At 44.7% G+C, this 25,277-nt stretch overlaps 1 protein-coding gene across 3 annotated transcripts in view; it reads left to right on the plus strand.

Annotated features, from left to right (window-relative positions):
• Window positions 1-25,277, plus strand: part of ASTN2 (astrotactin 2) — an 861,939-nt gene that overhangs the window by 803,585 nt on the left and 33,077 nt on the right. For all 3 annotated transcript variants that reach the window (XM_029919897.1, XM_029919896.1, XM_029919898.1), the window contains one exon: window positions 4,079-4,220. In XM_029919897.1, the coding sequence (XP_029775757.1) occupies window positions 4,079-4,220 (142 nt within the window). The remainder of the gene's footprint in view (window positions 1-4,078; window positions 4,221-25,277) is intronic.

The raw sequence follows: 25,277 nt of genomic DNA on the forward strand, positions 1-25,277 counted from the left end.
AGGGTGGAAGTGTGTGCCTAGCACAGTGCCTAGTGCCTGCACATAGCAAGTCTAGCTCATGTTCATGTTGAATGTAGTTGCTCAGAAATTAAAGAGTAAGGTCTTCAGGACTCAGCAGGTTTATTCTCTAGGCTGGATGATAGGAATTACCTCCTAGGCTATAAGAGTCAAGAGATGAAGCATTTGTTCCAAGTGGACCTCTCATTTTGTGTATGGCCATCGACCCTCGACATGATACGTTCCTTCTCTAAGCGTCAATTGTCACCTGGAAAAGGACAGGATAAAAGATTGGACCAAAAAAATAATTTCTAAGGGACCTTATCTTTCTCCTCTATTAGGATGACAATAATAACAGAAACAATAATTAACATAATTTTGAGCCTTTATTGTATGCCAGACACTGTGCTAATTGATTTGTAAGCAATATATGCAATATTTTACATGATATTCAAAGCACTGTAAGTTAGATATTATGATTATATCCATTTTACATATGAAGAAATAGATGGAGAGAATCAAAGAAGCTATCCCGGGCAAGCTGTAAGTGGGGGATTTAATCCTAGGTGGCGTAAATTCATAGCCCAGCCTCTTAACCACTGCACTGTAGTATTTTCATTCTACTCTTGCACTGCCAGACTTGGGGTATTGTGGAACCCGAGTGCATATGTTGAACTTCACTGATTTGCATTTGTGTACAGAGAAGCCTCCAGATCTTTCTTAGGACCCCCCTCCACTAGGTGAGGAAAGACAGTGAAGGATCCTCTCATTCACCTGTCTCCATCTAGGTTACATTTAAATCTTCTGGAAGAGAGTGCCAAGAAAAGCAACTTTACAACTTACTTTATGGGTCTGTTCTTGTCTTGCAGAACCCTTCCTCTTGTCAGACTACACACTGTAGAAGGTCAGGGGCTATTTCTTTTATTATTTCATTCCCCAAGCTAAGAGAGTGATACAAATTCAGTTGCAAACTGAACAGAATTGAAAACCTCATTTTTCAAACACTGTTGTCTTGAAACTTTCCCTAGGAGGCAGCATAGTATAAAAGAAAAGGTGTATGGCTTCGGAGTTAGGAAGATATGGGTTCAAGTCTCAGCTCCTGAAATTTATGAGCTTAATCTCAGCTTTATAACAGAGATGCTAACATTTAACTCCTTAGGATTGGATGCTGTGATGATTAAATGAAACAAAGAAAAGTTGGCATTATGTCACTTCCCTTCCTCTTGTTGCTTTCCATGTGAAGGTCATCATGTATATACAGTCCCAAATACAACTGGGCACTGCATATCCCTATATTGTCCTCCATATGACTAGTTACGTATTCCATGCTATCCAGTTTCTTGCCCTGAACTAAATCTGTAAACCTTAGAGCTCTGTGCCTGTCTTACTGACCTATCAGACATGTAATAAGGCTTTTATCCAAGGTCCAATTGTTCTGAAATGCACTGAAACATCTGGAAAGCCATGCCCATTTGTAAATGAATGTCGGCCTATTTTGGCTTAAAGACAGTTAATAACTGGCCACAGGAATACTGAATTCCCTCATGAGGGGCCAACTCTTTCAATGGCTATCTAGAAACAAATTGAGAAGCAGACAGACGTGAATCCAAGCTCAGAGAAAACAAATGTAAGCTACCACACTTGAAATCCTAAGAAACCATGAGAAACAAAGCCCTTACTCCAGTGAGTAATTCCATGTTTCCCCCCTTTTCTTCATTTTTCACCCTATATGTTGCTCTGCTTTGGTACCTGTTGGAAGAGAGGCATTGTCTGTTTATGATTTTACTATGGAAGAAGCTGATATAAGAGGCCTGTGAAAGAAACAGCAGATGCCAGCATCCTTGATGAATAAAGCTTTCATTTACCTTTTCCTTTCCCAGTAGAACTGCTGGTTCTAGACACTGCTGGTCTAAGAATTGCTTCTTAGACACTGCCTTTCATTCTGGGCTCCAAACTCAGTAAGAACTACTGACCCCATATGACAGAAAGGAAAACTGAGACTTTGAGAGGTTAAGAGACTTGTAGTAAATGGTGGAAATAGAATCCAGTCCCAAGTCTGTCTGACAGTAGCAAATGGGCGTGTAAGTTGCTGACATCAGCCTGGTTCAGATGCTTCCCTCCAGCACCTACGTGTCAAGTCTGTGAACTGTAGTTGTCTTTGTAAAAAAGTAGAAAACAAAGACCACTATGACCAAATCTGCTATTTTGGATCATAGGGACAAATACTTTCTCAAACGGCTGTTTACCTGGAATCCTAGGGCTTTCCAGATAGTTCCGTCAAACAAGTTTACATCATTCACTTGTGAGTCAAGAATGAAACTTTTCTTTGAAACACCAACAGGATATGATCTATATGTTCGGGTTTATCAGTTCCCTAGTAGAGAAGAATCCTGTGACTACCTTGGGTCACTGTCTTCTCTGACGCTTGGCCAATATTACTATTCCATGATGGTTCCAATGTTTTGGATTGTCCTTAACATCAAGTAGAGAAGATTTAGTCAAATGGACATCTTCCTCTTGTCGTTTTTAAGTATAAATGAGTAGAGGGTGTGAGGCATTCCACATCATATAGGAAGGAGAAGGAATGAACAGTAAGGAGGCTTCATATCATTCCATACTGTGTGATATAAAATAACCCACATGCTTGTTTTGCTCCTAAGTCATCCAATTTTAGAATTGGAAGGGAACTTAAAAGGCCATTTACTCTGGTTCATTTATTTTATCTATTTTTAAGTAATTTTTATTGATTTTTTTCTTTGTTACAAAAGCAACACATGTCCATTATAGATGATTTAAAAAAACAGAGATAAGCAAAAATAAGAGAGAAAAATACCCATGATCTCACTTTCCGGACAAAGCCACTATTGTGCATTTGTTATAATTTCTTCCTTTTCTTTCTAAATAGATAAACATGTAAAATTTCCACCAAAAATTAGGTTATTCTGTAATAGTGTAACCTGTCTTTTAATATCTTTCTATATAACTTCATAGTCTTCCACAATCTTGTTTTTGATGGCTATAAAATGTTCCATTGCATCATTGAGCTATAAATGTATTGCTATTTCTATATCATTGAACATTTAGTTTCTAAATTTGTCCCAGTTTAAATGGTACTGTAATGTTTATCCATATATCTTAATCTTTGTGCACATCTATGCTTTTATTTTCATTTTTCAAAAGCTCTAATAGTGATCCTACCACTTTCATACTACAGAAGAGAAAAACTAAAGCTCAGAGATGGGAATTTGGTTGTCCAAAGCCATCCAACAAATTCTTAACAGAGCTAAAAGTAGAACCTAAGATTTTAAATGTCCAGTTATTCTTTTCAGTTAGGTCTATTTCTACTAAACTTCAACTGTTTCCTAAAATCCAGTGGCTAGATTGACTTTTAGAAATCATGGAGTTCGAGGCACCTGTTCTTCCACCATCCCTTCCTGTCTCATGGCCATCACTTATCAGACATGAAGCTTTTTTCCCCTTAGTTGGACTGAGTCTCTGTCTCAACTTAACACTTTATGAATCCAGAACCAATGTAACACCTCATGAATCCATGAACCATTTCACGAATCCAGAATCCAGAACCGGGACACTTCATGACTCCACTCATGCATAAGAATGACCATGTGATAGGAAAACTGTCTTACATCCTTGGTCCAATTCCTTTGTTATATCAGCAAGGAGAACACAGTTCCAAGAAGAAAAGGTCTTGCTCAAGTAGTTAGGAAGAAGTTAGTGGCAGTAATAAGACCAAAATAGTTAGTCTGCACAGAAAGCATGATGCACCTTTTGCCTTTCTGTGTATTTTTATTACACAATAATTTACCTCATTTGAGCCTTGCTATAATTTGATAAAGGTAGATATTAGTAGGCCCGCTTTACAATTGGGAAAATTCAGGCATCAATTTAAACAAAGAGTCATTAGGGCTAGGTACTAATCTGTGTCATTCATATGCTATGCTTGTTTGGTCCACGAATCCTCCTGATAATGGTAACCAGACATTTCTTGGGTTTGGACAGCAGCAAGAATGTCTGCTCACCAAGGCCTGAGCTGGGGAGCTCATTTCTCTTTGTCTCCCTCCAGGAGAATTCCTGAGTTTTGCCGATGACTTACTCTCTGGCCTGGGCACATCTTGTGTAGCAGCTGGTCGAAGCCATGGAGAGGTCCCTGAAGTCAGTATCTACTCCGTCATCTTCAAGTGTCTGGAGCCCGATGGTCTCTACAAGTAAGATGTGCTGGGTGCATGGGGAATGTGAAACAAGATGATTTCAAGTCTGGGAGGCAAGGCATGAAGAATCTGTCCAGGCCAGCCAGATGTTTTTAGGCAGCCTGTGTGTGTACCTTCAGATGCTGAGGTTTGGAAGTATCCATTGGAGAAGTGTGATGACAACAAGCCACAGAATCACAGGGGGTTACTGCCAAAGGGCCCAGGGAGGCCAGGAACACAAAAGCATGTCTTCTAGTGATAAATAATCTGCAGCCCAGAGAGGAAAAGTGGCAAGTTAGCAAGGAGGGCTGAGACAGGAGTCCCTGCTGGTGTTCTTTCCTCAATTCCATCATAGCCCTTCTGAAAAATACTGAGATTCATATATTTGAAACACATATACATGCAGCATGTATGACACACATATTTTTGTTTTTGTTGTCATTGTTACTCCCTCCTTAGAAATAGTGCCATTATCACTCCTTCGCAAAGTACATTAGAGTCTAGTGATACAGAAGAAAGTCATTCTGAGGCTCATCTGTTTTTTTTTAATTTTTTTAAACATTTATTTATTTTTGAGAGACAGAGACAAATCATGAGCAGGGGAGGGGCAGAGAGAAAGGGACACACAGAATAGGAAGGAGGCTCCAGGCTCTAAGCTGTCAGCACAGAGCCTGACACAGGGCTCAAACCCATGAACTGTGAGATCATGACCTGTGCTGAAGTTGGACACTCACCCAACAGAGCCACCCAGGCGCCCTTGAGGCTCATCTGTTAATCTCAGAGGGAAAAGGGTGGTTTTTCTTTTGTTCTCCCCTCAGCGACCATTTGTCACCTTGGGATGCATCATCAAAACCTATAGCATCAAGTATTAGAGACAAGCTGTCTTCATGTACCCTAATTATGAAACTATAGGCCACCTCCTTTAGCAGCCTAGAAAGCTGAAATTCTTAACACGGTGAGCATTATTCATCAACTATTGAACTCACTTATGTTTTTCTTTTATTTACTCCAAGATCCATCCATTTATCCATCCATTTGCCCAGTCATTAATCCATCCCTCCTTCCATCCCTTTTTCTCCCCCTTCTTCCTGTCTCCATCCATCCATCTCATTCATTCATCTATCTGTTCATCCACTCTTATAGTCCATCATCCATTCCTTTACTTATTCATCACTTCTTTCATTCATTCCATTTTTATTTTTTCATTCATAACTCATTTCCTTATTCAGCAGACATTTTCTGAAGAGTTCCTATGACCGTACTGAGCTAAGAAATGGCAGGTACGAATGTGACTAAGAAAAGGATTCTATTTTCAGATAACTTAGAACTTAATGGAGGTATGAAGGCCACAGACCGTGGATTCAGATCTGGCTTTGCCATTTTGAGTTAGGTCACCTTAGAGAAGCTCCTTTACCTCTATAAGCCTCAATAAAACAATAATAAAACCTAGTTTGCAGAGTCACATGAGAATTAAACAAAAACCACCCTAGCCTACGGTACGTATGTGTTCAGTAAGTATTAATCCTTCCACAATGTGAATCTCCTTCACCTCCATGCCATATCCCTTCCCCACTTCTCTGGAAGGCCGTCACTTTTCTAAAGACCATGGCACCCTTTGGAATATCCAACATATTCAGGCTCACTGGTAACACCCAACACAGTCATGCACCCAACTCAGGAATATCACTATACGCTAGAAATTGGGCCTCTGACCCTGGCTCTTCCACTGACTATCTCACAGATGTTGAGATCCAAGTTTTATTTTGTACAAAATCACAAAATTAATTGGGGACAGTGAGAGCTCTGGAAATGGAATCCCCAAAGTGCAATAGGCTATCAGATCTCTTCTGGTGGGACATCTTGGCAAACTTGCCAGAGGAAGTAGCATTTGCCTCAAGCCTTAAGTGATGACTTGGGATCCAGATCTTGAGAGTGTGACTCCATAGCCTCTTAATAAGTGCTGACACCAACCTCTTGGTCTCTAGGGCCACTATATCTATTAAAGACAAGTCTGTGACTAGATTAAGAGCTCTGAGGCCTTTTCCAACTCTAAAAATTGTGATTACATGAAGAAAGTAACATTTTTGAAAAATTTCATGATGGCTGGCTTCTGGTTTTTTTGTCCCTCATGAAGGGCATAGACTCAAGGCAGACAGATCTGGGTTCACATCACTACCCGGCACTTACCAGCTGTGTGACACTGAGTGAGCCTCTCAGCCTTCTGAGCTCCCGTGTCCTCCTCTGTGAAAATGTAGATAATAACAGTGCCTGACTCACTGGAACTTGAAGTGGATTTGATAAGTTAATGCACAGAGGCTCTCCACTTGGTGATGAGTTCCCAGTAAGAGTATAAGAAGCGTTAGCTGTTGTCACTGTTGTTCTTGTTGTCCTTGTTGGGCTAATGGTTAATTTTAATCCTCTCCCCCTCCATTCACTGATTATGGGGATAGCATCTAGCAGAGAGGGCCAGAGCCCTGGAAGGTGGTTCCTATCTGGTGAGACAACAAGTAGTAACCTGATCTCTGGGTGACACTGGGGAGTCTGGACATTAGCCAGTTTGCAATCCTCCAGGCCCATCATATAGAGAACAATAAAATATCTTATGGAACCCTAAAAGCAATTAACCCTGAGAGCTGATAAATCAGTCGAATCCTTTAAAGGTGACAGTGGTTTTCCCTCATGTCTTCTTTTCCTTACTGCTTAGCACCCACGACCCCTTTGCCACGTCTTTAGGTGGGACCATCCTTTCTTGTTCTGTCCTTGAAATGTGTTGGCCATGAGTTTGTCATTCCTAACTCTGAACACTTCTTCCTTTTATTTTTGAAACTGATTTTATTAATGGCTGTGGAATCTGGGCAGCTTCGACAAGGAGCCCAGGGTGTGACTTGGACCCATCTCCCATCCTATTGGTGGCTCTCCTTTTATGGAGTCTGACCAACTCAGTCTTGAGCTTTAAGATAGTTCTGTTGTCAATTCTTGGGACTTCTCATTTTCTGCTTGCTCATTCCTTACAAAATCAGTTTTCTTACTCTTGGGTCAAAAAGGCTGTGTCTGCCAGTAGAAGGAGCATGGGCTTTGGGGACAGACTCAGCTGGGTACAAATCCTGATTCTGCCCTGTATTGGGGACCTGCCCTGGAGACAGTCATTTTTCACTGCTCTATGCAACAGCGTCTTCCTCTGGAAACAGGGCGCTGGTAATTGTTCTCAAATCATGGGGTTAGAAGGGAGAGCAACAAGTGACAAACTCCACAGACAGGGTTTACCAGAATGCCTTGCACATAATTACTGCTTTGTTCTTCTTGACTCCATCTCTGGGTATCTGTGTCTCTTCCATGGACTACCAAGAAGGAGCTTGTTTCCTATGGAGCACGTTGGGGTGTTCCCGGTCCTGGTAAAAATGACCATTTAGGATCCTTTGGGATTGAAATAGGATGAAAAGAAAGCATGGGCCCAGACCCCTGAGTTTTAATTATGCACAGGGCACCAAATCTCCCATCCACACTGCCAGAGATATAATGGGATTTCGGTGGAGAGGGCCAATCTCTCAGACAGGAAGACTGAGTTCGCATCTCGCCACCACCACTTCCATCTCTGGGACCTTGGGCTAAATATCCATGTCCCCTCCTTGTTCTGCAGTTCCAGCACCTCTAAAGTGAAGGTATGTTAGATCCATTCCAGCTTGAGAGTTCAGAGAATGCATACTTTAGCCACGAGATTTCTTCTCATTCTCTCCTTTTTCCTCCTGAACCCCTGCCCTACCTACTTTTCACTTCTCTCACTTTTGTTTCACCCCACAGTGCTTCCTTGTGTCTCTGTTCATCTCTCATGCCTTTCATTCATTCTCTGTGTAAGTCTGTTCTTTATAGCTTGCTGTCTGTGTCTGTCTGCCATTCTCCCAGTCATTCCATCTTTGCCTTTCTCTTTGTTATTCTCTTCTGTTGCTGTGTATGTATCTCAGTTTCTCCGTTCTGTTTCTTATTTAAGTGGGATTCCTCTCTCTCTCTCTCTCTCTCTCTCTCTCTCTCTCTCTCTCTCTCTCAATCCCACTCCTTCTCTTCACTCCACTGAGCAAGGCAAATTACTTTTGCAGCCTCTTCATCCATGTAGTTTTACACAGCACTGCAGGGTTGAGACCAATTGGGGCAGCAAAAGTCAAGGCTGATTTTTCTGTCCTAAGCTCACCCTGGTGTAGCAAAACAGAGATGCCAGCATTTGGGCCCTGTCTAAATTGAATTTCCTTGTTTGTTTCATTTGTTTTGCTTTTGAATGAAAACAAAAAGCAGCAGAGGAGAGGGTCCCCAGAAGGTCTGACAGTGTGGCCAACTCCAGCACCCTTGGGTTGTTGGAGCTGGAGACTGACCCCGAGAAGGGGGTCTCTACTCATGGTGGATGGGTCGGGCCAAACTAGGCCTCCATGGTCTTCCCTGCCCTTGCCTGGCTAGAGGCCTAGACACCCATCTTGTCACCGCTCTCCAATTTCCTATTACCCAAGGTAATTAGCCTCTGTCTTGTCTTAGCTGCTTTTCCTTTCTCCTATCATGGATGACTGCCAAAGGGTCCTGAGCAAACACGCAGTGGCAGCCAGGCCCAATTCCTGGGGAGGGGGCTCATTCCCACACATTCGGAGGCTTGCCCCAGGCCTGTCCTTCACCTCCCTGGCCTCAGCTCTCTGAAAAGAATGCCAAAGGAGCCTGAGTACTACGACCACATGCCAACATCCATGGTGGGACCAGAGGCTTGAGGGAGGGGAGGGGTTCCTTCTTAGCAGGCCTGGGTGGAGTTGGAGGAGAGGAGTAAAAGGAAAACCAGGGCCCTAGAGAAGGGAAAGCATTGTGAAGAAAAAGCCTGAGGTAGGGAGTCAGACAGCAGTTCCCACACTCGCTCCCAGTGAGACCTGGTGCCGGTTCGTCCTCCTCCACCTTGATGTTCTCATCTGTGAAATGGGAAGGTTAAACTCTGTGCTGTAAGACTTGCACCCTGAGGTAGGGGTGATGACTACACCAAAGTCCTGATTCTCAGTCCCTCAAGTACTTCCTGGGTGGTAGCAGTAGCGGGTATAGTAATAGTTGACTGAGCATTCCCTATGTGCCAGGAACTGTGCGAAGGATGATGTTCCATGTGCTATCTCATTTAAACCCCACCACAGGGTCTGGTATCACCATTGCCATCACCTCCTATTTCATAGATGGGAAAGCTGGATCCTAAAGGAGTAAACATTTTGCCCAAAATTACATGCCAAGGAGAGAGAGAGAGCTGAGATTTATACCCAGGCTGACTCTGACAGCCACCCTCCCCTCCCCTCGCCCCATGTGCCATCCCTGTCCTGATGCATCACGCATAGAGACTTGCCAGAGTTTGAGGCAAGAGAACTCCAGGCAGTCCTGTTTGCACAGAAGGCACGTTAGGGTGGAGCCAGCCTGCAGCCTGCAGAACACCAGAGAAGGTTCTTCACACTCATCCTTCTCATCCATGAAATGGAGCTGATCGATCATGGTCACAAAGATTAGAGTGAATGGCAGATGAGGAAGCACTTTGAATTTTTCACAAGGTCCTGTGCTCATGCCGAGTTTTTCCTGATGACTCCATCGTCAGAGGTCAGCAATGGGGAGAGCAGGAGATGTGATAAATCCACGTGCCCCCTTCCCACCCACCACCTCACATACACAGTTTAAAATTGAGCCTCCCGGATCAGACAGAAGGAAGTTTTCACCTCCATACCAACACCAACCCACCGTGTGGCCTGGGGCAAATTTCTTAACCTCTTTGAGGTACAGCTTTTCATCTGTAAAATGGAATCAGAGTAGGACCTTTTTCATCGGATCATGAGGATTCGATGCACTGAAACCTGTAAAGAGCAAGCACAGGACAGTGTCTGGCTCACTGAGTATTTAATAAATGGCTGGAGGTGAAGGACATTACTCGTGGGCATTACTCTCTGGGGAGCAGTCTTCACCCATGCGATCCAGCCTGGGTTGCCACTTTGACACTGTCCTGTTCACCGCATTCTGGTGGGAGAGCAAAGTAAGCCTTTATCTCGGACACTGGCCCTTTCCTCACCACCCCCATGCACTCTTGCTAGAATATAGTGCTGTTTCCCTTCCTCAAGGTCTTTGCTTCTCCCCTTCCCGTTCCCCAGAATGGACTTCTCCGGGCTTTTCCCGTGATTGTCCCCATGATGGCTCCTTGTTCTCCTTCATGTCTTTAATTACATGTCACGTAACCCCCCAAGAGGGGTCTTCTGTGGCCACATTATCTGCAGTAGATCCTGCCTGCCACACACAGAGACACACAAAACCCCGCTGCTCACTAAAGCTGCAACGGCTGAGTATCTGGTCGCTTGTTTGTTGTCTGTCTTTTCTCACCTGTCAGCTGCATAGAGCAGGATCTGTGTCTGCCTTTTTATCCCATATCCCTGGTGCCTAGAACAGTGACTGACACCAGTGAAGAATCCAGCACATAATTGTTGAATGATTTGAATACATTTCCAAGTCGGTGCATCACTCTGGAGACTGGCTTTTCCCCTTCGCTCATTCACAACCTCTCACTCCCTTTCTTACTGAATACTCAGATAATTCCCACTGTGTGCCAGCCTGTGGTCCAGTACCATATCTCCATGTCTCTGTATCTCCCTGGAGACTTGTCTGTCCGCCTCCCTCCCTCCCTGCCTTATCTAATTTAATCCTCAAAGCAGCTCTCTAAAGCAATTCCTAGTCCTCTTATCCAACAGATTAGACTACTAAGGCACAGAGTTTAGATAACTTGACCAAAGCCTCAAAGCTAATAAGAGAGAAGGCAAGCTTTGAACTCAGCTCATTTATTTCTAGAGCCTGAACTCAAAATCACCACCCTGGATGACGAGAAGAATGAGTCATGTAGACATGGTGAGAGTTGGGGGGTAGAATCTGTTTAGAGGGGTCTTTTGTGCAAAGACCCACACGGGCCCAGAGGAGTTGGAAACAATATGAAAGACAGATTTTCGGTCCTGGCACCAAGAGCTACCTGGCCACTACCACTCAACTCCAAATGTCCTCCCACAGTCCCAGCCCTGCCAGACCAACTGCCCAGCTCAGAGTCTATGCAGGGACCTCTGCTTCTCCTAGCAGTGTCCTCTCAGTGCCATGTTTGCGACTCCCAAGAACTCCAGCTCTCATCTGCTGAGTTGTTTCCCAGTGTCTCCAGATTGCCCTGTGTTTCTGCAAACAAGTCCCGGCTTTCTGGCCCCACGGTGCTATTCCAAAAGTCCAGGGGGATTGGAGCCTTGGATGGAGCATGGCTGGGCCCCTGTCACCCCCAGAACACCACCCCTGCCCGGGCAGCAGCCAAGCCCACCACCATGGATACTCTAATTATATATTAGATGAAATCCCAAAGTTTCCCTTTATTTACATTCCTACCCTACCCTCTTCATCTTCTCTCTTTGTGCCAAGAATCAGCACAGACTTTACTGGAAAAAGCATGAAAGCCATCAGGAGCCCTCTAAGGCTGGCTTCCAAAAGTGCTGGCCCAGATGATGGGAGGCGAGGGACCCGAGAGTCACCTCCCTTCTGGCTCGAAGCAGCTGTGAGGTCCTGGCAAGGATTTTCCCCTTTGGAGGCCTCCGTGTCTCCACTTGCAGGAGCAGGTTTGAGTGAGGCCAACCCAAAGGACCAGTTCATGAATCGGCAGGCTGTGTGTCTTAAGAGAGAATGGAGGCGAGGAGAGGGACTCAAGCCCCTGCTGAAGGGAGCAGGGAGGGTTTGAGTCAGGTGGAAGAGCTTCATTCAGCTTCAGGTCCCATTCTTCTCCCATCTTTCAGTGTCCGTAAACCTGTCGGTTTAGTGGGCCTTCAGAGCCAAGTCCCCAACGTGACGGGGCCCAGCTTCTGAGGGGACGGGACGTTCAGCATTTAGGAGAAAAGAGACAGGCACAGAAGAAGGCTTCCATGCTGACCAGGGCCCTGGGCCACAGCCTCTGGACCAGTGTGAACTGAGGCTGAGGCCCAAGGTTGATTCAGGACACACCAGGGAAAGGAGCCAGAACAGGCCTGACACTTTTTGTCCCACTCTGCACTGACTTTTTATTCCCAGTGTGAAACTTCCCCGGCCCTTTTCTCTTCAGTCTCCTTCTCTCCCTCCCCCTACCACTTCAGTTCTCCTTCTCTTTCTCTGCCTTTTCTCCCTCCTTCCCTCCCCTCCCTGCCTCCTCCTTCCCTCCCTCCCTTTTTCCCTCCCTTCCTCTTTCCCACCCTCCCTCCTTCCTTTTCCCCTCTCCTTCTTTCCCTCCTTCCCTCCCTCTTTCCCTTCCTTTCTCCTTCCCCCTTTCCTCCCTCCTTCCTGCCACTTGCTTTCTCCCTTTTTCTCTGCATTTTCTCCCTCCTTTCCTCTCTCCCTTCCCTTCCTCCCTCCCTTCTTTCCTCCCTCCCCCCTTTCTTCCCCTTCTCTCTACTTCCCCCCTCCCACTCCTTCTCCCTCTCTCTACCTTTTCTCCATCTTCCTTCCCCCTCCCTTCCTTCCTTTCTTCCATCTCCCTCCCTCCTTCTCTCCCTGTGTCCCCTCCCTTTTTCCAAACCTCTCTTCTTTCCTCTCCCCTTTGTCCACTTCTTTATTGTTGGACTCTTCTTTTTCCTCTCTTTTTTTTTTCTCTCTCACTTTCTTATTCTCTGTCTTGGCATCACTTTGACTTCCTGTCTGTCTATTATTTTGTGTGTGTGCCCTTCTCTTATACTTGCCTTCTCTGCAAGTGCATGTCTTCTCTCTCTCTCTCTCTCTCTCTCTCTCTCTCTCTCTCTCTCTCTCTCTCTCTCTCCCCTCACCACTTCTCAGTCTCTGTCTCAATCCTAAGGTCTCTATTCTCTCATTCTTCTCTGCATTCCTCAAGCCACCCAGCCCAAGTATAAGGGCCCGAGTCTGTTACGTGATTCTGGAGAAAACAGCCAAATTGTATCCAGGGGTCCCAGAGCTAAGCGGGGGCTGGGGGCTTCTGATGCCCCCAAACCTGAAAGGAATGTGAACTCTCCCAGGTTGTACCTCGTCCAGTTGGTTGGGAGGCGGAGTTGTGGGTAGTGAGAGAGGGAGCCTCGTGATCAAGACTCAATTCCCTCTAGGGTCAGGTCGTGCTAACCTCTCCAAAGTGCACAGTTGGGGCCCCAGAGAGGGGAAGAGCTGTCCTCAAGCCAGAAGCATATACAGCCGTGCATCTTGAGCCAAGAGAGACTTGCAGAGGAAAAATAAAGCTGTTTTTCAGCTGACAGACAGCGAGGCTCCTAAAACCTGCTGGGGACTGTCAGGCAGGCTGTTTCTTTCCTCAAAGTGCATCAAGAGTTCGTCCAGGAATGGGACACTGGCCAGAGTTCTGGAGGGACAGGGCACAGACTGCTCTTGTGAAGTCATGGATGGTGGATGGGTGGGGGCTGAGGCCATGCTGGAAAGCTAGGCCTTGAATGCCGGGCAGAGAAGCTGGACTTTATCCTGCAGGCAGTGGGGAACAAAGAAAAGCTTGAGGAGGGGCAGGTTATATTTAAACCTGTGTTTTGTGGGAACTACTCTGAGTGTGGTATGTGGAACAGGCTGGGTGGACTTGAAAGTCAGGGAGGCCATTTGGCACAGGTAGAGGGGATGGGTGGGGTCCTTATACATTTAAGGATCCAGCAAGTGGTGACCTGAATAGGGCATGTGCTGGGCTCAGTTCTGGAAACATCCAAGAATAGCTTTGCTTATCCTTAGTAACTGACGGCAGTGCAGAGTACTCCAGAAAAGGACATATATGTTGGGCATCTACAGTGAGCCTTACACTAAGCTGGGTACTTGGGATGCAGAACTAAGCGAGCCAAGCAAGGTCTCTGCCCTCACAGAGTTCATAGTGATGGTGGGGAAGCAGAAGAGACAAGACAGGGCCATGATGCTTCACTTCGTGCTCTGATGGAAAAGCCCAGGGGCTGTGTGGACACTGAGGAAGGGCACTCAACCAGCCGAGCCTACTGCAGGCCTACTTTTCAGATCTACTATAAAGTCTTCCTGAGGAAGTAATTGGAGGGGTTGCATTGCATTGAATAGTGACGATACCCCCTCCCCACCAATCCATATCTACCCAAAACCTCAGAGTATGCCCTTATTTGGGAAATAAAGTCTTTGTAAATATAGTGAGTTAAGGATCAAGATGAGATCATACCAGATTAAGTTGGTCCCTAAATCCAATGTAGTTACCAGTGTCTACCATGTGAAGACACAGGCAGAGGTTGGAATTTTGCTAGGTCACTATCAGAAAACATCCTAATTCTGGCCCTCAGTCAGACGGTAATCTCGGGGGATAGTAAAACCCCCATGTGCAGGGTCGCAGGAGGCTAAGGGAGATGGGGTGAACTCTCAGCTGGGCATTTTAAGGAGGAACTTGCAAGTGATGTCAATGGGTCAACATGGCCAAATGGTTATGATAGGGAGTGGCGGGGACTGTGGTAAACTATAAATGGAGTAGAGAATACTTAGCTCCAGCTGATTATTACTATGTGAGAGTATAGACCCAGTGTTGAAAAACATTCCAAGCCATAAATCTAGGAGTTTAAGTAAAATCTCTTAATTACTACTTGGTGGCAACCATTTAAAATTGATCACATAGACCAATTTTGTAAGTTACAATTAGCCTGCAGCTTGTTAATTCAGAATTTCTAATCTCAGTCAACTCTTCCAGTGTGTAGACCTGGAAGCTGAGGTCCTAGGAGATGACCCGTAGGCTTCACAGTCAGAGCAGAGAAGGATTAACATATAGTGGTCCTCACAACTGATGCAGGGTCCTTTCCAAGGAGCTTGAGCCCCACCTTCTACCTTGGGGTCTCATTGGTAGAGAGGAAGCATAGAGTCAGCTCAACATAGTGAGAGATTCCTGGAATGGGGTCACAAGTCACACTGGGTTCTGTGCCCTGCTTTGCTGCCCATCCATGAGGGACCTTAGACAAAGAAACTTCAGTTTCTTTCTTGTTACACTGAGGGATTGGATGGAGAAGTCTATTCCTTCTCTGATTTCTAGGACTGGAAGAACTCTTAAAGGTAGGAATAGACCCAGGCTAGAGGCCAGGCCTCGTAACTTTTCCCTGTTCCTGTCATCTTGGCTCTGGGTCCATCGCTGCATGCTAAGAGGTCACCTGCCCCTTGGCTCCCACCTCCATCTGTGGAGGCTGACACTGTGAACAGTCTTGAGGGTCATCACTGGTAAAGTGTTAGCAGACCACAGGGGATCACCATGAATGGTGCGTGGAAATTCAGAGGCAAGGCAAAATCCAGATTCCGGACATTTTTCATTCTGTTCAGTTCTACTTTCCCTCAAGGACAGACTCCCCCATTTACCAACAACCCTGTGATGCTTTCACTGTTGAAATACAGCGTAATAGAGCTTAGGGCCTTGGAAATCATTGACCTGAACCTTATCTCTTTATGGGAGAAACTGAAGTTCAGGGAGGGCATGAACCTGCACATTGTCACTTAGAGAATCAGTGTCAGAGCTGGGCTGGAGAGGGTTCTCAACTCCCATACAGACCACCTGCTGCTTTCTTGTCCTGGATCCAATTAAACATGTGTACCCCAATAATATTGGGTGTATGAAAGGCTAAGAACCTGGGGTTTGCAGTCAGATTGTCCTAGGGTGAGTTCAAATGTCAGAAAGTTTCGGGCTATACAAGATACTTTTTTTTCCTGGCTTTCAATTTCCACATCTGTGAGGTGAGAGTATTGCTACTTTCTATATTAGTGTCATCATAAAGCAAGTATAGAATGGTTAATATATGCCAAGCTCCCAGCCATAGATGTTCAGAACACAATAGTTGCTCAAGATCAAATACATACCAAGTACACCCAAGATGTTCCTTTAGTAGAACTTCCTCAAGGATGACCGTAAAGGGGACTCATGATCAGCTAATTGTCCTTCCCACTGTGCAGTTGCTCACATTTTTCTGTTCTCTCTGAGTCTCTTCCAAGAGCCCTTTGGATGTAAGATGTGACAAATTTGGGGTCATTTTCACCAAATATCTGACATAACAAGAGATGCCTTCCCTTTTTCTTTTTTTCTTCTACTGTTCCTTGAACCCATTCCAAATAATGTTCTCGTGATGATCGGGAACTAAGATGGTCAGTGATCCAAGAGTAGAACATGTTTTAGAAACCATGCTTAAGGACTCTCTGAGTCCCTTGCATATGGCCTGGCATTTAGAAGTTTATTTATTTATTTTTAATGTTTTATTTATTTTTGAGAGAGAGAAAGAGACAGTGTGAGCAGGGGAGAGTCAGGGAGGGAGACACAGAATTTGAAGACAGGCTCCACGCTCTGAGCTAGCTGTCAGCACAGAGCCTGGTGCAGGGCTTGAACCCATGAACTGCAGGATCATGACCTGAGCTGAAGCCACATGCGCAACCGACTGAGCCACCCAGGCACCCCTGGCCTGGCATTTAGTAGGCACTCAATTCAGCAAACACCAAAGGCCAGTAATAGGTACTACGGATTGAATGGATAGAGTCCATACTTCATATAAACATGTATGGCTATTAGCCATGATCATAGCAGTGACATGACCCCTGCTTCCCAGTCAGTGTCTTCATCAACCAGTTTTCAAGTTCTAAGTACCTGTCACACTAACTCTTTGAGCCTTCACAATATGGTACTCTCTGAGGTAGGTACTATAGTATCCTTGATTTATATATAAGAAAACTAAGACTGAAAGGCTAAGTGCCTTGTTCAAGGCCACCTAACTGGTAAATGTGAAAGCCATGAGTCTAATACATAATGCCTGTCTCCAGGGTCCACACTTGTATGTTTGTATGCATTCCTCTTCTAGGCAGTTGTGTGACTCAGATTTGAAATCGTATGGCTCAGACTGAAAGAGCTGTGTCCAGTGTTAGAGACAAAGTTGTAAGCAGATGATTATTTTGGGGTAGGGAGTGACTTGCCCATAATAAAGGCATGAAAATTCAGAGGAGGCTGTGATCTCTGACAGCCAGTGTACCCTGGGGAAGACACATTTGAGTTGAGTCTGAAAGAATGGATAGCACTGGCCATTTAAAATTAGGAAAGTTAATGCATCTGAGGCAGAGAGAATAGCCGAAACAAAGACAAGAAGATGGGAAATTGAAGGGACACATAAGAGAACAATAGAAGGTTCTGGGTAGCTGAGACTTATACTGTATGAGGTTGGAGGGCCAGGACTTGCAAGGCCTTGTAAAGCAGGTGAAGAAACCAATAATTCATTGGGAGCAGCAGTAGAAGGCTATGGAGTGTGGGTTAGATTAGGGGAGACTTAGGGAGTTTTGTAGGAGTCCTGGTAAGAGATGAGGAATCTGGAGTTAGAATTGTGGCAGAAAGAGATGAGAGGAAGAAGCAGGTAAAGAAAGGCCTAAGATGTGGGCTTGTTGAACTCACAGTGTTCTTTGGAAATCTACCAAAGAGCAACCAATAAGCCAGCCTCATTGAGATGATATAGCATGGAATTCAAAACTTTAGAATCTAGGTTTAAATCTAGACTCTACCCTTTCATAGTTGGGTAACCCTTGAAAAAAAAAAGTCTAACTTTTGAGACCAAACCTCTTTCTGCATCCAGAAAAAATGGGAGAAATAAATTCTACTTCAAGATATATATGTCAAATTAAAAAATATATATATTTGATATGTCAATTTCTGGCACCTGAGAGACCTTTTATATATACTCATTTCCTGCTCATCCTTTCCTTTTGCTTCAGTCTTATTGGAGTAAGCATTCATATTCATTCTCCCTCTCCCTCTACCCCCTAACTACCCAACTTCCCTCTCTGGGTCCCTCTTTCCCCAGGATGCCAGAAATGAAATAACATTCTTTGCATGTTTGTTCTAATGGCTCCTGGCCGCCTTCCCGCAGACCCCTGGCTGGGTCAGGACTCATTTGCATTAGCATGTGTGAGGCCAGATGAAGGGGAGAGAGAGGCCCTGTTTTCAAGGAGTTTCATCAGGCGCCCCTGCCAGAAAAAGGAGAAGTTACTATTTCTTTCTGGGAAACACTCACAGATTCAAACAAGCAAGGGAGGCCGGGGGCTGTCTGACTTGTGCAGGGGGTGGTCGTTGGGTAAGCTGCCTGCCTGACTTTCAAGACTGCATCCAGCCTTCTCATCTTTATCGCAGGCCTGCCCCCACTCCCAGAACCCTCTCCTTCAAGTGTGTCCTAGCTGAAGACATAAATAGATATTCATTAACCATATCTATGGCCTGGGACAGGGAGAGGAGAGAACACACAGAGGCAAGGAAGACACTCAGAAGCTACAGAATAAATAAACAGCAATTTTGCTGGCTTCAGGATGGATATTAAATCAGCCAAAGCATCTAAAAAAAAATCAGAGGTAATCCCTGGAGTTTTTTATTTGTTTGTTTTTACTTTGAGGCTGTGAAGTTTTAAATAATACACTGGCTTAGAGTTATACTTTCTTCCAGGAATCCCAGTGACCTTGTCCAAATTCAGCTAACCAATGGCAGGCCAAAGGGAGTCCCCTGGAGGTGTCTAATGAGTGCATTGGCACCCTAAACTTTGGTGACCTTAGAGGCATGGATTATACTGATTATACCTTAGAGGCCAACCGAGTTCCTGATATTTTATTGGACATCTTCCCTTAATTTCCCATTATTCTTTTTCATTTCCTAGCTTGGATATGTCTTCTTCAGGGAAGACCTTTGCCTTTTCCTTTATAGTAGTATCCATGTTCATACTTCAGAGGAAAAAACAAAAAAGAGTGATATGAATGGCTTTTAAAGAGTGCTATTGATATGCTTGACAGTGTTCTAAATGCTTTACATAAATTACTTGGACCAGTCCCCTCAATAACCCAATGAGGACAGAATTTTATGATCCTCATTTTGCACATGAGATAACCAGAGGCCAGAGAAGTTGAGAACTTTGCCTGAAGTCATGCACTAGTCAGTAGCAGAGCCAGGATTTAAATTCAGACTGGCTGGTTCCAGAGCCCAAGCTCTTCATCAGTAATGAGTCTCACCTCTGCCAGGTTGTGCACTGTTTATCCATTACAGGGCCTTGGCATGTGCTACATCTCTTATTCATTCTTCAGTTCTCAGCTCAGTGTTGCTTCCTCAGAATGGCATCCCCCAACCCATAATCTAAATTACACCTCCTTACCCTTTTCCTTCACTGCAATTATTAAACTTTGAAAGGACATATTTATGTGCGTGATGACGTCTGTCCCCTATTAGACTTGACAGTCTGTGAGAGTAAAGCTGGTGTTTGTTTTATTTTTGTATACTCAACTGCACACGTGCAGAAAGCATTCAATGAATATTCATTGGATAATCAATGCATGTAATATTACATTTAATCATAGCTATATGAAGCAGACACTTCCCTCATTTTAGACAACAAAAAAAAGGCTTACAGAGTTTCATTAAATTGGGCAAAGTCACTAAGGGGGTATATGCCAGAACTAGTGTTTGAAAATAGGTTTTTTCTCATCTCAGAGCCCATGTACACTGTATTCCTTCCTGTGCAGCCCCATAAAGGACACACAGAAATGAGGTCACAGTGTCTGCCCTAGATAGCTCCCTCTTCTGCTGGGAGAAGGCAGATGTGTATCCAAACTACCACACCACAAGGCAATTAAAATTGGTGATCTGGTTCTACAAGATCATACTGATTATGAGCTATGGAAAAAGGTGGGGAGAAAGGACTTTTTGGACAGCCATGACGGTACCTTCTGTATTTCTCTAGTGCACACTTAATCTTTAAGGGTGTGCTCAAATGTAGCATCTTCCCTAGTAGCACTGGTGTCCATTCATTCCGTTCACTTTAGGGTCTCTGCATCTCTGTAGGGACCTGCACTATGTTCTGAGGACCCAGGGATGAATAGCATGTTGTCCCTGCTGCCATGGAGTTCATGATAATGTATGGCCCATGTTAAGAGAGCTCAGAGGAGAGGATGCCTCTCAGTCCAGTGAAAGCTGGCCAGGAAGTGTGACATTTTATTTCAGTTGAGTTTTAAAGGATGAACAGCATCAGTAAGGTGAAAGTAGGGAGAGAAGGGAAAAGGGTTTTCCAAAGAGAGGGAGTCATGTATACAAAGTTATTGAAGGGCAAGACTTTATAAAAATTTGAAAACCCTACTCAAGTCATCATGAGGCAGTGGGGCAGGTTTCCGTGATGAAACTGAAAAGATGGATGGGGCTCAAATCGTAAAGGGACTCTGTTGGTAGGCCAAGAAGTGTGGACTTTATTTTAAGGGGTAAATGACTCATTAAAGGTTTTAAGCCAGATGCTCAATAGACATTGTTAGGTTTGTACTTTAGAAAGACCGGTCTGGCAATTGACAGTAGGTTGGAAGTGGGAGGGAACTGTAGGAAACAATAAGGAAGCTGATCCCAAGTCCTCAATGAGAGACAGTGAGATCTAGTGTTAGCCAGAATTGGGAGAAAGGAGGGTGGTTGAAATCTCCAGTGTCAGATGAACAGGACACGAGAGGGGGAGGGATGAGCCAGAAACCGAGCATCAGCATGCACACATTTATCCTACATGATGCCCACTGGTAGGAGCTCTACTTCAGTGTCTTGCCTCTTAGGCTGGCCCAAGGTACAGCGATACTGTTGACAACCAGAAAGTATTTTCCAAGCACCTACTGTGGGCTATCACTTACCCCTGGAAGATTTAAAAGAAAAATGAGCTTATGTGAGTTGGCAAAACTCCCCATTATTCCCTAATTTTTAAGACTACTTGGCTTCAGAAACAGATGTTTCTGAAACAGCAAGGGATCCTTTATGGGTGCCACAACCATGTGGGGGGCTGATGGGGTTGAGAGGAGAATGAGATACAGTTTTTTCTCCCAGAGAGCTCACATACCAGTGGAGTGCTCAGCAAATAAAGGATAGATGAGGACAGTGTCATTCATGGCTTCATGTCCTAGGTACTAAGACACTCAGAGGGAGAAGCAATTGGGCCCATCAAAACAGGTATGGATCTTTCCCAGAGCCTAGAGGGAGAGCTGACCAAGGTCACATGACCAAGCAGTGGTAGACATTTTATTTGCTGGTCTCTAAGCTGAGCTGGAGAACCAGGCAGAAGAGCAGTCCTGCTTCTGGGACAGGGGTCCACCACAGCCTATAATAAAGGCATTATCTCCTCCCCACCATCTTGCACCCCACTTTGAAATGCACCAGGTACTATATTAAGTGTGTGATTAAACATGATCTTGTTTAATCTTCACGATAACTTCCTAAAGGATATTTCAGAAGAGTATATGAAAACCTGGACTCATGAGTGCAAGTAACAAAAACTCAAATCAAAATTGCTTGTGGGGGAAAAAAAGGGATTTATTCACCTGTGTAACTGGGAGATTCAGCAAATGTGCTGACTTCAGCCCAAGCAGAATCCAGGAGTCCAGATAATATGATACATACTCTGTATCTCTCTCAAGTTTGCTGCATGTTTGGCTGCTTTTTGAATTGGATTTTCCTCATGACCCTGGCACCTTGAGCCTTTGATGGACCTTCAGACCTGTGATCTTAGAAAGACAGAGACACACGCCTTATCTAACATCTCTATCAATCCCCAAGAAAGGATTCTGGTTATTTTGCTTGGGTTATCTCCCCATTTCTGCAGTGGGAGTCAGGGGCATGAAATGGATGGTCCCACTTCAGTCACAGTAAGAGGTGGACAAATTGTTCTTAAGTGGACACAGGCACCATGCTTCCAGAAAAAGGAGTAAGAGAGACTAGGTAAGGGAAACAAACAAAACTCAGAACAAAACAAAACAAAAACCCTGCAGTTCTCAAGAGTTTTAGTATCTCCATTATAGAGTTAAGGAAATAGAGGTGTGCAGGGGTGAAGCATGGAACAGGGTCCACATATAGGTCTTTCTGATGCCAACAGCCTGGGTCCTTAACCCCTGCACTGCATTGCACTGCCTTCCCTCTCAGTGTGTGGTCTATCCTAGGGAGGTAGGGGAGATGGAAATCCCCACTCAGGTGCCATACCCCAACTCACAAAGACGAAATAGACAGGAAAGGTCATAGAGGCTGGTATGAATGTGCAGCAGGGTGCAAGAGAGGACCACCTAGGAGTCTTGGCCTTATATCTAGGCTTTAGAAAACATTGACTGGACCAGTGATATCAAGGTTCATTGTTGGAGAGCAGAGTGGTAGGAACGTGGGTAGACCGGCAGAGACACTGAACTCACAAGTGCCTTGGTGCCGTGTTTGTCCTTGGATCAACCCAACCCTGTAGAGATTTTTCTGCAAGAGGGAGCAGTTGTGTCTTCAATGTCAAGGCGAATATAGCACAAGGAGCCCTCAACCAGAAGTTGAATTAAGTGCCAGCTCTATCACTCTGCCACTATGTGTCCTTGATTAAAGAGCCCCCTCCCCCACCTTCCCTGCAAACATCAAATTCTCTGAATGTAAAATGTGGACAATAAACCCTGCTTTGTCTTGCTTTCAAGGTTATATGTGTAATGAGCTTTGCAAAGTGTAAATTGATAGGTGTCAGGGATGTGTTCATTTGTTTGCTTTAATCACGAAACTGAAAATAAAATGCAGAAAGTATGGAGACAGTACAATCAGCCACTGTGTGCTCTCCATACCGGATTAATACCTGCCAGGGCTCTGTCACACTTGCATCAGACCTTTCTTTTATCCTAAAAGAAATCAAAATTAGAGATCCACTTGAAGATTACTGTCTCCCTATCACCAGTCTCATCCTGCTCCCCTTTCTCTCTTCACATACAACCAGTATCCTAAATCTGTGTCAGTCTGGTCCAAAGAGCAAAGTGAGTTTCTGTTTGTTTGTTTGTTTGCTTACATTTTTCCTTTTTAATTTCCACTGGCATCCTTGGTTCATGTGTTAGCCAATTGAAAAGGCCACTGCTTCCAGCTGACAGTGTTTTTTATTTATTATTTATGAATAATATTAACTTAATTTCTGTAACAGCCATATATTTAAAACCAAGGAAAAGTCTCACTGGGTCTTATCTCTCTTAGGAACCTTTTCTCCCCCCTTTTTATGTCAATGCCTATAAGAAAATAAATAAATATTTTAATAATGTATTCTTCTAATCTCGTGCTTACGCAAAGCCTTACGTCTCTGAGAGTTTGCCCAGCCGTGGCGAGTTCTTATCAGGGCCGGATGCCCCCACTGTGCCCAGCCAGCCTGGTGCCCTGATTCTGGTAGCTCAAGGTTTCTAAGGCCAATGTGTCCAGTCGACCAGAGAGGCTTATCTTCCTGGGGCAAAAGGAGCCGGATGGTGGCTGGGGTTCTGAGATACTAGACAAAGGCTATGTGAGGTTGCCCGAGGTCACAGCAGTGATCAGACCCTCTGGCTAGTACAGAGGGACAGCATGGTGGTGGGGGCAGACAGTCCTGGATTTGAATGCAGACCTGTTCTCTGGCATGCATCGGGCACCTAGCCTTCCAGAGGAACTCTGAGCCTGCTCTGAGCCTGTTACTATAGTGGGGGAGGGAGAGGCACCTTCTTTGCAGAATGCCTTTCTGGGGAAACAAGCATCAGTCATGTAGTACCCATAGCGTGTGACATGCAGTTACCAGACATAACGGCACCTGAGAAGAAGTGGTAAGTTGGGCTGTATAGGCGAGCAGAGAACCAGGCAGTATGGCCCAGTGAGCAAGCATCAGTGGAGGAGAGGAGGGAAAAAAAAAAAAATCAAAACAGAATAAAACCTGTCCAGTATAAAGGCCACCTGGGGACCTAACTGGCCAGTCATGCTAAGTGGAATGGAGGCAGGGAGACACCTTTGGGGAAGGGTACGCTGTTCTCAGCCCTGCTTGTCATTTTCTCTGTAAATCTGCTCACTGTGCTAAGTGTCTGTACAGTACCCTGCCTTGGAAACAGGGGGTCTGGGTCCAAATCTTGAATTTGCTTTGAACTATGTGACCTAGGCCAAGTTGATTGACCTCTCTGAGCCTTAGCTAAAAGAGATGACTAAGCTCCTTGACAAGACCCTGTCCCGAGGCTATTTCTCATCTTGTGAGAACACTTGGAGTTCTCCTTGGAACTCAGGGCTGACACATACGAGGCTCCCCTTGGGGCTTTCTGGGCAGCCATGGCCAGCTCCTCGGCGGTCACCACCTCTGTTGGGTGTTCTACTGAGATACCGCACATCCAAATCCAGTGTGCTTTCGTCATCTGTGACCTGTTTATTTGGCAGCCTGGCTTGGAGAACTGATCTTTCAATCATGCCGTTTACAGCACTTAACTTTGCCCTCTATTCATGCTCTGTCTTCCTGAACAGGTGAAGGTAATAGCTCTCCTCTCCCGCTAAAGAACTTTGCCAACCCCCTTACTCCTTCTCTGACTAGTTCGACCAGTGCTAACTTTCTATGCTGTCATGTTCACCATTTGTTCTTGGGGACATGTTTTATTTGTTCATGTAGGATTGTAAGTGCCTTTTGTTTTGTTTCTTTGTTTGTTTGTTTTAGGATGGCAACGGAAAGAATCCTTTGCTTTTAATCGGGAATAAAAGTACAGTGTCACAAGATAGCAGGAACTCAGGACAGGAAGCCCTGGTGTCTAATTAAAATATGTGCATTAGAAATGAAACTACTGCTATCTTCAGATCATATATAAGTGCCTTTTGGATTAAGACTGAAGTGTTTATTCATGATGGGCATACTATATTTTACAAAGAATGCAGACTTGGGGTCAGGTCAGCTCTGGGATTGGACCCCGTTCTGGAAGTTACCACCTAGTGACTCAGGTATTTCATCCTATCTCTCTGAGACGTTGTTTCTTCATCTGCAAACATAGATAAAATAGATAATATGATCTACTTAAGATTGTGGTAATGAGTAAATTAGATAACATATAGCCAATGATTGGCAAAGATGATATGTGTATATATGAGGTGTGTGTGTGTGTGTGTGTGTGTGTAAGTAAGTAATCTAGTCAGGCAAATTGGGAGCCCCTTGATGGGCAGGACTGCACAGGGTTGCTGAACTGCACCTGCTTTTTAGTAACTGTACCCAAGTCACTTGGGTGCACATAAGTTTACAGAAATACTACAAAATGAGCAAACAGCTGTTTCAGTGGCCACAAAGGGACTGGCTTTCCTAAGTCTGAGTTTGTGAAAACTGTAATTCCTTC

Source organism: Suricata suricatta, chromosome 13, assembly GCF_006229205.1.
Source record: "Suricata suricatta isolate VVHF042 chromosome 13, meerkat_22Aug2017_6uvM2_HiC, whole genome shotgun sequence".
NCBI lineage: Eukaryota > Metazoa > Chordata > Mammalia > Carnivora > Herpestidae > Suricata > Suricata suricatta.